The 16,202-nt window shown below is 37.2% G+C and overlaps 1 protein-coding gene and 1 long non-coding RNA gene across 2 annotated transcripts; one reads left to right on the plus strand and one right to left on the minus strand.

The window, feature by feature from the left end:
• The first annotated feature begins 3,433 nt into the window (after window positions 1-3,433).
• LOC124174931 (prohormone-3) lies at window positions 3,434-14,468 on the plus strand. Its single transcript, XM_046554587.1, has 6 exons — window positions 3,434-3,590; window positions 4,935-5,141; window positions 7,854-7,980; window positions 8,285-8,431; window positions 8,516-8,604; window positions 11,677-14,468. Exons 2-6 carry the CDS (start codon window positions 4,971-4,973, stop codon window positions 11,818-11,820), a joined length of 678 nt encoding a protein of 225 aa, XP_046410543.1. The 5' UTR covers window positions 3,434-3,590; window positions 4,935-4,970; the 3' UTR covers window positions 11,821-14,468.
• On the minus strand, window positions 14,231-15,291 carry LOC124174932. The gene is made up of 2 exons (XR_006869036.1): window positions 15,139-15,291; window positions 14,231-15,066 (listed from the first exon to the last, which is right to left on the minus strand). It is a non-coding gene; the product is annotated as an uncharacterized LOC124174932 (long non-coding RNA).
• Between the last annotated feature and the right edge of the window lie 911 nt (window positions 15,292-16,202).

Below are 16,202 nucleotides of genomic sequence, written 5' to 3' on the forward strand. Positions count from 1 at the left end.
AATGGACTTTGTAAAAGACTGTCGACACTTCCTTTCGCATTAAGGTTAAGGATTTACCAAACGTACAGTCCAGTCAACGAGTGAAGACCTAAATTTCATGTAAGGCCAAAGACTGGAAAGTACAACTGAAGTTCGTCAAGGTAGATTTAGTCGGAACGATATTCCCTCGGAACAAAAAATAAAAAAGAAACATCAATTTCAGCCTAAATAGCATAATTATTGAAGACTACGGAGAGATCCGAATATTAAATCATTTATACAGTGAAAAAATCAGGACATGTGAACAATTTTATTGAACCAGGCATTATTTTGGTCGTAATGAATCTTTACAAATCGGCAAGTCATATTTTCTGCTTGCCTCTTCAGCTGATTAAAAAACATGATTAATGAAATCATTACAAGTGATTAATGGTGAATGAATTTCTTAATAACAAATACTCCACCGTTATCTAAAATCTGTTTTTGTATAATTGTAGAGACTTCATTTACGAACAAAGTGAGACCTATTCATTAAAATCGCTAATCCGTTGCAATTTTTTCATTGTAGAAATGATTTGATAGCGGTATATGTTCAGTCATCAATAATTGTAGTATTGTAGCTGAGATTTTTTTTTTTCTCAATTTTATTCCGTGTTAGGGGAACATTGTTTCAACTAAATTCAACTGGCTTAATTTCAGTTGTACTTTCGAACCTTCGTTATATGATATTTCTGTGTTTACGGTATTTCAAGAAATACGAGCTCAGTCGAAGCCCGTGCAATACCATTATAACACTGCAAACTTAGCGTATATACTCAATGAACTCTGTTATAGCGGATACGAATTTGGACTCGGATCACAGCTCTGGCGCGTTAACGAAGTCAGCCTCGTGCATTATCAAATTAATGAGGCAATCCGAACCACACAGCACCCAGAGCACTGGCATTGTGTGTCCCATGTACGTCAACATGGTATAATTACCTATCCAGTTATCCCCTCGGTAAAAAATAGAAAGGGGGTGCTTCGCTCGCGGAGGTATTACGTACCTGGCGAAAATACGTAGTGCGAGCAACAGAGTGCCGCGGCGGGAAACAAGGACTACCAGGCGAGCACACGGCTCAGGTGGATCAATACGGTAGAGAAAGAGGAAGATAGCAGGATGGAAGGACACAGCTTGAACAGAGATCGTCGGGAGACCCCGTATATTATGGTAACAACGAATAACGGTATATATATATTCTTCCTACCACCCGGTTGTGTGGAATCTGCTTTTAATGTCATCATTACGACTGAGTTTATAAAATCCCTGTGAAATGAGCGGCGACCAAGCAGGACTGAAGGATTTCGAATTGATTCACGTTATTTCTGCAGATACTTGGTTGACTAGTAATTCGATAGACGCAGCTGCCCCTCAACCTTCGGCAGTTCATTCTTCCTCATCTCTTCCTCCTTTCCTTCTCTTCCATTCATCCCGTGTAATATTTCAAAGCTTCTAAGGGTAATAAGAGAAACTACTGTAACGAGCATTTCTGTAGATCTTCATTTTTCACTCAGGCGAAGGGTTCGGTTTCTTAAAGCTATGTGTTTCATGGTTGAAATGCTAAATTGGATATAATGTACGTTCTTCGAAGTGGGAGTTTTTCATCGTAGTCTCATAGTTGATCTCAAAGTAAGTGATGGTTGCCATTTAAAAGGTCAACATCAACTTACCAAAATTGAGGCGGGTATAATACTGTATCAAATAAGTTTGGGATCGTCGGAAAACTCCCAAGTGACCTGATCGTGAACCTTGCTCTACCGCTAATTTCATCGTATAAAAACGCCGCACATTAACCACGGATCCCTTCAGCTTCTGCACAAATTAGCAAATTCTCCAAGTAAGTATAGTGTTCAAGCTCCTTTATTAGCTCGAGTTCCTGCGCCTGATTGAGAGATTTTGCCAGTGTCTATTCTTGAAATAATAGGGCAGAATGAATGCTGGAAGTATCTGTTCAGAATCTGCTAAAAGAAATCAAAGGATAATTGAACGTGGGAAAAATGTAAAGACTTTTTAACATTTGCTTCCCGGTAACCTTACTACAGTTAATAAAAGAATAAAAATAAATAGAATTCTGGCAAAGAAGGTAAAATATTCAAGAACACTCTCCGGATTTGAAGAGAATTGTGATCACCAAGCGAAATGGTTGACAACAACAGTGCTTTATAATTCTAATTTTGAATATGTAAGATTCGATCTACATACATTTAATAAAAACAAACTATAATCGAATTGTAATTCCAGATGTAAATTAATAAAATTCAACCACTTTTTCAGGCTCATATTCTTATGTAACACCGAAAATGACAATCGCGTCGCTTTCTGAACATATTGTTGCATAGAATTATACAATAACATAGGTTCAAAGACGTTAATAACAATTTGTGATTCATGTAACAACCGTGATTACCTACCGTTTCACGCATCAGAAAAATTTCACATAAAATTTAGCTCTCCATTTTTCTTTGCAACTCGTTATAACTTTTGATACGCCGAAGTCCCCGCCGTGGTTTTAAAAGTACGGCAGCGATCAATAAAGCTTCAAACTCATTCTAACTTTGGTGTAAACAAGTTCTGATTCAATTTTTTATTTTTTCAAATGATACCACATGCAATACAGATGACCCAATCTCATATTTTTCTGGTGAAACAAGCTACCTCAATTTATTAAAAACAAGCCAAGCAATGAAGCCTTGAACTTATCCAAGCTGTGCAGGGTTACGAGAACAATAATTAGAATCAAGCTGAACAAATGGAACAGCAAGTAGTTCGAGACTTACGAAAGTTGATACTTTCGTATCTTCATCTCCATCTCCAAGTTCCTATAAGATCCCAGCGATCTCCTCCCGATAATTCAAATTTGTCTAATAATCGTAACACCAGAAGATTCTGTACAGTGCAGGAATATCAAGAGAATTACATTTTTTTCCGGAATATTAGCAGACTATACGAGAACATCGTTATGCAAAGTGTAGATCGATCGCGAAACATGCTGAGAAGCTAAGACGCTCACTGAAAATGTCAATTCACAAGCTTTAGCAAAGCTATCATATTCCGCCGAGTGTCCGCAAGAAATTTACAGAGAACGATTATGGGAGGAAAAGGCCATTCGGAGACTCGTAAAGAAGAAACGAAAATTTTCCCAATTGTGACGCCTGACAAATGAAAATGTTGAAACACCCCAGTCAGACGCCCTGTGGTAATTGTTTTATGTGCGAATGGAAATGTAGCAGACTAAGGGACGGCGTATCGCCCGGGATGACAGAAAGAGGGCTTTGCAAAAAGCGCCCAGGAATGACGCGGGTTGGAATTGGGGGAAATTGAACCGCGAACCCCAACGCGGATGAGGTAACGTCAGGTGCCTGGAACCTCAGCGCGTGCGCTCAGAACCCGGCAAACTCTGCTCGCGCTCGGAACTGCTGGTTGGGTATAGATTCAAGGTAAAAGGCTGTTGGCGTTCAGTCATCTTCCACCTCCGAGTCCGTTTCGTCCACCCACGAACAAGCAGCTCCCAGCTAAACCCCCGAGTCCCAGGAACGAACGACCCTCAGGGAGGCGCTGTATATCCGATAATGTAAGTTGCTGCGATGCTCTCTTGTTACGAGATACTCCGTTTTTCCAAAACTTGGTGGAACAATCAAATATCTCATCCTTTCTCGTGGCATTTTTTTCGCCCTGTTTTCTCCTACAAACAATGACAGTACTTACGCAGTCCCGCGTAATCTCTGAGTTCGAATTGTATCTTTCAAAACGTATATGATTTATGCAAACGCACCGTTTTCGAAAATCGCAAAACTCGACAGTAAGATCCTGAAATCATCTAAACTATGCGATATACCTATGTGAATGAAAATGTTCCATGGGCTATTTGACGCAGGGTAAATGCACCTGCATCTATGCAATTTAGCGTACATCTTATAAAAATTAGCTTCCATTTCGGTAACTGAGAGTACATTTCACCGACCGATATTTGCCTCGTTGTTCACGACTGGTTGACCTCCCCGACGGTCTTCAATCATTGACCCCGAAACAAATGTCGATCGGTAATAGGTACCCAGAATTCCTAACATTCAAACTGATTCACCCTGTGTTCAATTTCTCATGAATAATTTCAAAGAAATAGCTCGATATACACTCTTTTAATTATTATAACTTCCGTCTTTGTCACATTTTGTAACCAACTTCCCCTGCATGCGGAGCAATATTACAATAAATTACGTCTTGACGTAGTCTCATTGTCAGGGCAGTTTGGTACCAGATTGCAACTAGTAAGTAATCGATAGGCAAATGTTAATTTGACGCCCGGCAATATCATTCTCACGACAACGTACAGTTGGCCGAAAGATTTCGCAAGGTCTGATTTAGGGTATAAAGCACTTTACCTCTATACCTGCTCCAAGCTTGCCAATTCGTCCAGTCGGCTACAGGCCTGAGACCCTGGCTAGGTGGATCCGTATTGTTAGCAGGCTTGCTGCAGGTCTTTTCGGTAAATCTTTCGAGATTTTACAACTAGCAGGTGTTTTTTTTTTTTTTCTTTTCTAACTACTGTATCAAGCTACTCCAGTCATTCACGGAGAGTTGTGTAGGTTATGAATAGTAAGTTCACTGTATGCATTAAATTACATTATACATGGACGATTGAATTTGCATCAAGAACGTTTATTTCACGTTGAATGAATCAAGAAATTCGATCGATTATAGATTAATTTAATTTTATCTCCCAATACGACGATCAATCTTGTTACATACGACTGAAATCTGCTTAATGCTGTGATTCTGTCCAACGAATGGAAAGATTGAACATGTTCACCGTCATTTCACACATTAGCATATCTGCAAGCACAATTCATGCTGACATTCTGCATTAGCATAATACCTACCTTGTCTGTATTGATTTTCTGCTATGCATTGGTTCCAGTGCACAGTGCTAAGGAAACTTCGAGCAATATCGATAATGAAGTCCTATACTGGTGTGGCTTTGGTCCTTGTGGCTTGCTCTGTCATGCAACTAAGAGAAGTCCATGGCTGGGGCGGTCTCTTTAATCGTTTCAGTCCGGAGATGTTGGCTAATCTTGGCTACGGGGGTCACGGAGGCCACCGCGGCGGTCAGCCCGCTTTTATGCAGGTAAAACGGGTTCAATTTAACCTTTTCGCACACCCTCGGGACATCAGTACCATTGCGAGATTAGGGATTCGCGACAGGTGAATCAATAGCGGCAAATGTCCTCTAGTATTTCGGTCAGAGTTCAGTTGGGCGACTATGCCCTCTGAATTGTTATGCGCGGCATGCGCCGTTACCAGATTTTATTTGTCCAATCGAAATACGATGTGCACCTGCATAATGTGATGGGTTACGGAATATTGGTCCACGTACCATTCGCGTTAAAGTTAGATGTGTATTGAGAATGGTCGAGCTCGTAGAAAGAGTCTTTTTAAGTTCTGTTTCCAATATATTAAATTACGCAAGAGCAAGCGTGTTTCAAAAATAGCCTTTAGGGACTTGAATACTTATTGTAATCGATCTACGTAATTATAGTTATACTGAGTTTATCGTTGATTACGGTATTGCGTGTTTAATTTAAGCGCACTGCGTACATGCGCGAAACGCTTGTTATACCTCGACTTGCGGCATGTTATGCATGTTAGGTGTGATTTTTAACTGCCACTGACACCAGTGAATCGTGTTGAATTTTTCTGCTGTTTATATTATAAGAAAAATATTTTCGTTCACTTCGAAGCTGCCAGATTGGTTGGAAATTGTAAGAGCCTCAGGCTGCCGAACCAAGTGTTTTGGTTTCAATATTGAACCGACTCGATCACGCAGGCTATAATAATTTTCATGTAGCACATCTCAACCCTTTAATACAATTAAGCTTTTAGTTGGGAAACAAGAAATACCGCTATACATATACTGTGTCAACAAGCTCGCAATCATTGATATGCGAATCCTGTTTACATGTGATGAATATTCATCGTAGATTAATAAAGTTAACAAACAAGCCTGCTTGAAAATTCATTTAGGAATGGAAGTGTGTGTTTTACATACATTATAATAAGCACACTTAATTGTCGTAGGAAAGTTTCACGGGGAAAAAATCCCTGCTTTTCGTGTATGCATAAAGTAGAGTATTTTTAAATCATTATTAGTTCGCATTTTTTCATTCCCCTTAAAGGGTAATTGCAAAAGTTATATGCAATTGAATTTCACTGTTTTTGATCATATACTTCAGCATGAGCAGGTTACTTATGTTAGTACTTTTGTTAATTTGTTACTTATGTTATTGTATATCTGCTTCAACTTTTTTTAATGAATTGAAACGAAAAAAACATGAGGCATTCACTTTTCTTCAAGTTACTGAAATACAAAAGTAAGAAAATTCCTGGAACTTTTCTATTAAGCCGTGGAATAAAAAAAAAAAGTCTTATGCTGACAGATAAACGCGGCATTAATTTCTGATCTCTCGGATTGAACATGTTTGGGCTTCAACTTACTTGTCCTTACGGATAAAAAATTCTCGCATGTGACAAAATGTAACATTAAGGGGGTAGTTGGCGAAAAATCGATGCTTTTCATTAATCGTATACTATGAGATAATCGGATATTGATTATTAATCTAATTATCATATTTGTAAGCCACAAAGATCTTCTTAAAAATATGTAACAATAGAAAATATTGGGGTTATAAAAAAATTAGCTTGGATATCGTTTCTTCATTTGAAATCATTCCAAAGTCGTTGAATATCTATAAGTAGATTCATATGAATTTACCCCACTATGGCACAGATCATTCAGAAGACTATTTATCTACCTAATCACGGAAACGGATTTTCTTCAAGTACTCACTTCAATATTGCTATTTGCTAATCGTAATCAATATCAGCACAATGTAGTAAAATCAAATGTTTCAACAATATTTCAGTCAAATTGTAAAAAATTATCGTCTAAATAAAACGAGCCATTATAGTGTGAAATCCAACGAATCTGCCAGATTTTTAACCATACTGAAGTGATTACAAACAAAACATCGATATCTGAGCTTTTTTTTACAATCTCAATATTTCGTATTTTCAAAAATTCTCAAGACAATTCTCATAACCTATGAACTTGATAATTTGATGAATACATGCTGTACGGCAACCTCATGACCAAAATGATAAAAGGTATCGGTCTTTGGCCAACCAGCCATATTATGAGTTCCGCCCATTTGTTAATACCCACAATCCTCGTGTTAGGTCCATCAATTTAATATGCCCGTTTACTCGTTTATTTATTTATTTATTATTTCACCTCCACACGGAGTAAATTACAGGGTTGTATTTTTTTACTGAGCACGCTCGGTTCAAAGTCGATGGAAATACAATGACGTTCCGGCACAGGCGTTCTTAACACTGTGCGTAATTATGCGCAGGAAGGAAAGCTTCACCGGTACAGTTGACTATAAACCATAAGTTAATTGACTGTGCCACAATAACGTGGTTAACTTCACATTTAAGATGAACTCTTATTCAACGTGTCGATTATAACGCTGCGAGTAATTTCGCATGTATACGATGCCGCCTGTAATGTACAATATACAGTAATGTTCATTAATGCCTTTCCTTTTCGGCTACCTTGTTTTCGGTCCAAAATAAAATGCGAGTTCGATTCTATATGAATTATGTGACAATGGATCCTATTTTCTCACGTCAGCGTCAGCTGCATCGCCAATGGTTGTCACATAATTCTAATAGAATCGAACTCACACCCTGTTTCGGACCGCAAACAAGTTAACCGGAAGCCCAAGGCATTAATGAACTTTACTGTACCTACGTACAAATCGCTTGCTACGTCACACAGAGACTCGGAGGCGTTGACGTATACGGAGATTTGGTCGAGGACGAGCTGGAAGAACCCTGTTACGGGAAACGGTGTACGGCCAATGAACACTGTTGCCCAGGATCTGTGTGCGTCGACGTGGACGGAGGTAAGGGTGACAGACAAAAATCATCTTTTTACGTCACTTGTAATCTCGAAGCTTGAAATTGTGGCCGGAATGTACATTTGGAACGTTTCTACAATTTTGAAATTACCTCGAAAAAAGTTACGTCATAATTTGACTTCTTCATACCACCGCGTTCTACTTCAAAAATCATATCTATTATTTTATTCATGATGTTTGACGATCGAAAGACTCGAAACAAATAAAGAGAATTTTCACCGACTACTAACACCGACAACCAGAAGATTTTGATATCAAGAATCCAGTAACGTAGTGTTTTACTGTTCAGTTATCGGATCTTGCCTGTTCGCCTATGGACTGAAACAGGGCGAGTTATGCAGAAGAGACAACGATTGCGAAACCGGGCTGATGTGCGCCGAAGTGGCTGGTGAAACTCGTTCTTGTCAACCTCCGGTTACCTCAAACAAGCAATACAGTCAGTGGTTGAACTACTCTGAAATTCTTTGTTTCTTCTTATTCTTCACGTACGGTAATACGATTGGAATCTTTTATATTTCAGGCGAAGAATGCAACATGTCCGGGGAATGTGACATTAGTCGTGGACTCTGTTGTCAGCTGCAAAGGCGTCATAGACAGGCCCCGAGAAAGGTAAATTTTTTGAGTGAATTTATGTGTAACATATTATTTTACGATTAAGCACTATAAACTCGCGGATAGTAAGTCCGTGGCAGTGTTATAGTTGGAAAATGAGGATGTACTCAAGTATAAATTAAATTTTTCAAGCGCACATATACTTACGGATCTATCGTCACAGACTTATAGACATAGACTGCGCGGTCCGTGAACCGAGCTGAAGCCGTAATTCGAAAGAGAAAACAACAGTTGCAGCCAGATCTCTCTGTTGCATGATCGAAAAAATGGCGAATAGCCGTCAGGCGGTCCTTCACCAAGTTACCGATTAAAGTGAGAGACCCGGCTTCGGCTGCTGCGCTCTCTTTTTAATTACAGCTTCAATTCGGTGCACAGACCGCGCAGTCTATCTCTATAAGTCTATGGCTGACACAATTTAGTACGGTACGTTCATGGAAGAATTTAAAGATCATTCCACCTTCGATAAATTTTCGTGATCAGTACTCTGTGAGTGGGCCTGGGTGAGGCGATAGCTTAAGAATAAGGATCGGCGGGAGCCATTCAACACCCAATCCCATAAGACATACAAAATCCCATTAGGGTAACTATCTTCAACAGTCTTCAGGCAAAGCTGGTTGTTCACCCATTCGGGACATACATTTTTCCTTATCAGTAATTGACTCAAAATTGGTTATTCGTGAGTTTTTTTAGTTGTTATTTAGGAATCTAAACTCAAAATTTGAGAATTCCGAGTGGCCGGTGAAAATATAGAAGGCTAATTGATTTGGTTGGGACTTAATACTCTGAGGTATTTATGAGGTGACTGATTACAAATCTGAAGTCAAAATTCGAAAAAACAGTTGGGTGACTTTTTGGATCCACTATTTTAAATATTTGAATTTCGAGATTTGACATGTAATATTTAGCGTTCTCACCCCCACCCCTCCCTCCTGAAATCCAAACAATTTTCAGATTTTCGATCGCGATATTAGATTCACCATTGTGAACACTGAAATGATCAGTTCAAATTGTGATTCTTAAATTTCAAGTCATTTGGAGATAAGGAAAAATACGCACACTGTAAATCACGAAATAGTGAAGTTATGTTAAAGTATAGGTATAAATATAGCTTTATTAATATACACGATGGAGAAATTTCACTTACATTTGAATATTCTCATTTTCCTCACACAACACCGCAGCGGACTTACATATAGGTGTGCAATGTGTGCTCCAGATGATAGCGTAGTACACTCTTTCGCCAGGATCTTCGGATATTCCACAGCACAAAAACGCTGAATTTCATGTACCACATAAGACGCAATCGGAGAAATGAGAATTTTTTGAACTCTCATAGGTATTATAATTTCACCAGCGTCCAGCGTAGGGCGGCAGTCTCAATTTAACGCGATAAAATCCAACGATAAACACGCATGAAAATCGTAATTCATAAGTGCAACCCTCGCTGTTGATAATAATTATGTACTTATAAAATTGGAGTGCGATTTCTTGTCACCTGATAGTGCAGCTTGTTTACTTAATTTGTATTTATGTCTTCTAAACATTACCTTGTCGAGATTTACAGGAGTTAGTTTCTGGGTAGCAACGAGTTACGTCAGGTTTATACGCTTCCTCGATCCCTGACCTTTAGCCGAGGGAACAAAAACGCATGAAGCTACCTCGAGGGACGTTAATCCAATTTGTGCGATATTGCGAAACGGTGCACGTGCCCATCCCCATAGCGGGCATATGTATATATATACATACATATATATACTTTCTGCGTCAGGAAGTCCGAAAGAAGTTACGCGGAAGGTCTGCTTCATCAAAGCGAAATTCCCTGTTTTACGATGTAAATTACAGTTTACTGTTAACGGAGTAAGAAAAAAGTTTTTCTGCACTTCCGCGGATTAACCTTTGTATGGTACCTACGGGAAACCGTGATGACGCATATGGTCTTACTCTTAATTGATAATCTTCCAATCATCATGGAACTTGATATCCATAGGTTTTTCAAGTTCAGAAATAATATCAGAAGTCCAAATTCCTAAATAGTCTGATACAAATTTCATGAATAAATCAGATTGGTTGGACTTTCATACATCACTCTTTGAATTTCAATCTGCTACATTGGATTCGCTGAATTGAATCTGGGACTTTGCTGTTACATTCAATTCATAGTTGGCAAAAATTTGTATACAATAAATTTCAAGGAAATTCCAAAATTTGTTTGAATTGTGGAACAGATAGTCTATTCGGTTTAGTTGCAGCCTCTGCTAGGATTCTTGGGTAATTTTGAGTTTTCAACATCTAGATAAAAATATTGGGCAGTGCATATTGACTCTTGATACACTGTAAACAAACCCGATATTTTTAGTTTCGAATAGATTTCAGATATGACGTCACTTTCCGTGACATGGGATGCGCCGAAACCGAATATACGAACTGTACGTCTTCTTATGTTTGGCATTTAGAATTCTAGAATCACAATGCTATGTTCGAATTAAGCGAGTTGGAGAACCAATGAATATTAGGTTTCATGATCAGATCTGATTTATCATCTGATTTGGCCAATATTTTCACACCTTACCGAAAGGAACTGTGAAACTTAGCAAACTAGGCGCCCAGCTGCGCATGCGCGAGCTTACGATTGGTGGTCTTTCGTGCAGGCTGACCACCTAGCAGAAGTTTCAATTGTAAAATGCGACTTATCGAGGTTATGTAGGTGTTATGAATTTATTTCGATCGAGTAGATGTCAAATAGATGTTGCAGCGATTTGAAAAGGCTTAGCAAACTATTTTATCGTTAAGTACTGACTGGTGTCTGATGACTGTTATGAGTCACGTAACAGCGTAATTACAATTCACCACTCGATGCGGGAGGGTTTGACATTTCATGCTTCGTTTCATGTAGGTTGGCTCCCTTGTCTTCAGGACAAAAATATCACCGCGGTACATTATCGTTGACCAACAGAGTTCGGTTTTCTTATACATCGGCAGTCAGTCACTCACAATCAGTCTGCAAAATTTCACGGTCTCATCTCGATATACCTCGGCAGTAAATTAACTAATTACAACCTCTGCGTCTAGGTCTGTTCATACTTCAAGGACCCCCTAGTCTGCATCGGACCAGTGGCCAGTGACCAGGTGAAGTCCATTGTCCAGTACACTTCAGGAGAAAAACGAATTACTGGTCAAGGGAATCGCATCTTCAAAAGGGCACCGGCTGCTTAAATCCCCCGAGTTTTCAAAAGCCGGCGAAATCAGATATACATACAAAATCTATAATTTAAGATTACCCTACCGCGTAGACACTAACCTAGAAAAAACAGTCCCTATGTTTTAAGTTTCTCCCTACCAGTATAAGAGTGCAAAATTGAATCCCTCGCGTGAGCTTGTAAATTGGCTACTTTGGATTTCTAAATTCCGATTTCTTTACCCTGAATTCACCACGTACAGTTTTACCAACTACAGATTGTTTCGTTTCGTATATGGCCATGACGATTGGGCAAACGCCGCTCTGAATATCAGAATGTACACTCGCGGCGAACCAGAAGAGTTTTATGCCCGGAGAGAAATGACGACTCGTGAAAAATACATACATATCTTTCGTAATTGTAATGACTGAAAAATATTATACATATCAGTAGGTATTTAACCTATTACCAATTAACTACTTACTATATTTAATCATATATAAGATGCAATTGTAATGTCATTCGTATTTTAATGTTTAAGTATATAGCCCACACGCATAAGTGTAATATTTCAATCGAAAATCAAATTACGAAACAAAATGAGATGAAAATTTATCTGATGTAACTGTAAACGTCTTGTTCTCGTGTAATTATATGAAATCAAAGATCTCGTTTACTGGCTAGGCTGCTTATATAATATATTTATTATAAGTAATATTAACATTAACCGTTGCGTCATCGCGTCAATATTGTCACGCTATCGGAATGAAATAAGTAAAACGTATATATAACTATACCGATAGTATACATATCTATATATATAATATGTAACCATTAATCGATTGTATACATACATAATACATATGCACAATCAATTAATGGAAGTTTGAGTGATATGGATGTATATGGATACATATATACATATCATATGAATACACACATATGACTTATGTATACAATTATATATCAATAGCGACGTCAAAATGGGCATGGCCATTTCATTATATTGATTTTCAAATTTTATTCTTTTTGTTGACAGAGAGAAAGAGAACGAAAGAGAGCAAGTCTATATCTGACTTTTAAAATTGGAATCATGTCTTACCATGTGGAGAAAGGAAAGAAATAGATCTCTGCAAACGTGTTGCGTTGAGTAGCAAGATCTAAACAAACATGAATGCAAACTTCAAATCAGGCACAGTCTTGAAAGACCTAAATCTTGCACAATTTTCAAAGACTCTAAAAAATTACACGCTTGCTAACGTTGTGGAATTAGGGCATGCCGAAATAAAATTGCAAGCTTATACAAATAATTTTCACGTTGAATTTTGAGTATTAATTTAGTTCACTTGCCGAAATGGTTGGAAACATTACACGTTTCAAATGAGTATAAAGTTCATTTGCCGAGCCCCTTCTACAGATGTTAAAAATTCAAACCGCGTAGGGAGATATGCAATGCTAACTTTGAATTATTGTGACCTCAGACTTCTTGTAGTCCGTTATTACGTGCAAAAATAATACTTGTCAAAGTTTAGAATAAATTTATATGGCATTATGACTAAAGATGTTGTACGCTCGTGCTCACGCAGATATTATGATTGATGCGTGTCGTTCTCTTACTGAAAAAATAGTTTGATGGTAGGTATAGATGGAAAAAAATACCGAATAGCTACTCGAATGATTTGATTTACCGAGTGTAAAAAGTCTGCGTGATTCTCGAGCGACCATTGACAGTTTAATACGATGTCAAAATCTCGATGTTTCCTATGTCGTCTATAAGTGAGGTTAAACATATCACGAAAATGCCTAAAGCATTAGAAGTTTAAATGATATACTATATATTATTAAAAGATATTCAATTGAAAGTATATTTTTGTCTTCGATGCATCATTATATTAATACTCCGTATATTGAACTCCATATTTGCATAATATTGATATATTTTATTGAAGCGTATACTACTATTATACATTATACTGCTACAATTGTGTAGCATAAAAATTATGAAAAATTATTGTTAATTGACGTTATAGTATATTTATTTCATTATTCTTGTGTAGGCCTATTGAGATATTATATGAAAGTAAATATTATACTTATACTATATTAAGTTGAACAAATCAAATACATATCATAGCGTCTAAGATGTTAAATTTTAAGAAAAAAATTCACTAGAGAAGTATTTGGATTATACAACAGATTCCACAAAATTAAAGCCTTCGTTTTCACGCATATAGTAGGTACAAATATTTCACTCTCTCATAGATGTGCCGGCTTCTGGTGTTCCATACTCGGTACATTCTTGAAGAAAGAAATATTCTGCTATTATATATTGCTTATACAGGGTTATCTTGTACTTCTGAAAATTGAAAATCATGAATATTTTGAACATTCTGTCAAGCATAACAGTTACACGAATATTTTTATGCACATTATTTTTGTCGAAAGACATTTATAAATTCAGAATATTCCATAATTTACACATAATTGTATACAAATTATACAGATGATTGATTGTAGAATCCAGTGACTTCGGCTACTAGGCATTGAGTCAAATGTACCTATATCAAAAACACCTCTACATGAATATACGTGTACATCTCCTAAATATTAATAACTATAATGTTTCAAAGGTACATATTTGAATGTGAAATACACTATTATATATATATACATATTATACACATATATATATACAATATATATATCGTACGTAAACTCCTATACACGTACACATCGTATTTGCATCATACTTTCAGAGTAATACTTCATAACATCGGAGTAGGAAGCAATTCCTACATATTTACTTATATTTACTAGTGTTGAAAGGATATGCTATGCGTTGTACATTACATTCATGTAGGTAGGTAAATATTGAAGGTAGGTATTTATTAAACGCATGTAATTAAACCTAAGTAAATAAGTTGACGATAGCGATTTCACAGAACATTTTATATTGCATACCCTGAACGAATGAAGAATCTGGCTGGTTGGTCTACACTTATCGTTAGGAATGCGTAGATCAAAACGCGTGCAGCTGGTGGCAATCCAAGTCATAATAAATAAAATTGAAAAACACGCTCGTATACGTGGATCGTGCAAAACATGACGAAGCGATTGGCAGAATTTAAACCTGGCACGATTATTCCGCATCACTCTGACTCTGATCCGCTATATGTGCAGTAATACTGTGGTTCGCGCTATTGTTGTACATCATTCGGAACATGATTTCTTTGCTCATCAGTGTCGGCAGAGGATACCAGTATTTTTCTGACATCACAGTATCCTTCAATTAAAATTTTACGTCGTTAGGAAAAAATTTTCGCGTGTGTTAAATTATATGTATCAATCGTATTACCTTCTCTCTGTTTCAGTTGATAATTCTCTACTCTCTGATTGTTTTCTCACATACAGTCGAATAAGGCTTGCAAAATATACAATACTGATATTTTCGTGGCTGTATCTTTGCGATGGTCGATATTTCTGTAAGATACCTGAATATTTGAGAAATATCGAAACTGCTCTTTAGATCCTCGCACCTGGTATATCGAAGGTTGCAATAAAGCAAATTGTGTTTTTGCATTTTTTTTCTGTACCTAGCTGTGATTGAAACCTGCAGGCTAACCATCATGATCGTGCATCTCTAATCAACGTTCAGTCTATCTTTTTTTCATGTTTTATATTACTTGCATGCCACTTGCAAACAAGTTGGATACTACGATAATCCTTATGTGTTAGGGGCCTCGGCAAATTTTTATCCGGCCACCCCGAAAATCGGCTTCCCATAAATAACTGGTTTTAGCTAATCAGATTTATAATAAAGAGCAAGTTGTACGTTAAGTTTCATGGATTTTAGGCCATTTGTTTGCGAGTAAATGTAATTCGAAACTCGTGCCGCAGTCGGCGAAGCTAATCTCCTGCAAGCTCCTCCTATACATGTAGTATGTTAAAAGTTGCAATACTTCAACACGTTTCCTACATTTTTTTTTAATTTACGCAGTGGTTTAATAATACTCACGATACTTTTTGCGATTTTGTCGAAAATTTTATCATCTTACAACAAGTCATTTTTCTTTACAAGCTCATTAGTTAAATTAATACCCTCGAATAAAAGAAGTTTCTGTGTAGAGACATTTTATTTTGGCGTGCGAAAAATAATTTTTTTTTTTTAACCGACAGATTTATAAGAGTAAACGTATTTTACGGATAATGAATTGCTAAACACGTTGATTTTAATGTTTGACCCTCCTCCACCGAGAATAAACTTTTCTTTGGTAATTATTAATTTATTATTAAGATAATAATTCGCCTAAAATTTGCGAATCTCAGAAATAAGCCCCGAGAACGGGGATGTATGGGTAAATAAAAAATGGTATAGATTATCACAAGCCGATGTCATGCATTTTTATTTTTGTTGATAAT

The sequence above is a fragment of the Neodiprion fabricii genome, chromosome 2, assembly GCF_021155785.1.
Source record: "Neodiprion fabricii isolate iyNeoFabr1 chromosome 2, iyNeoFabr1.1, whole genome shotgun sequence".
Classification (NCBI taxonomy): Eukaryota; Metazoa; Arthropoda; class Insecta; order Hymenoptera; family Diprionidae; genus Neodiprion; species Neodiprion fabricii.

Bases quoted from the DNA above. Each gene is read 5' to 3' on its own strand.
- LOC124174931 (XM_046554587.1), top strand. From the start codon at position 4,971: ATGAAGTCCTATACTGGTGTGGCTTTGGTCCTTGTGGCTTGCTCTGTC. The intron at 5,142-7,853 runs GTAAAACGGGTT...TACGTCACACAG, and splicing joins GTCAGCCCGCTTTTATGCAG to AGACTCGGAGGCGTTGACGT. The intron at 7,981-8,284 runs GTAAGGGTGACA...TTTACTGTTCAG, and splicing joins GTGCGTCGACGTGGACGGAG to TTATCGGATCTTGCCTGTTC.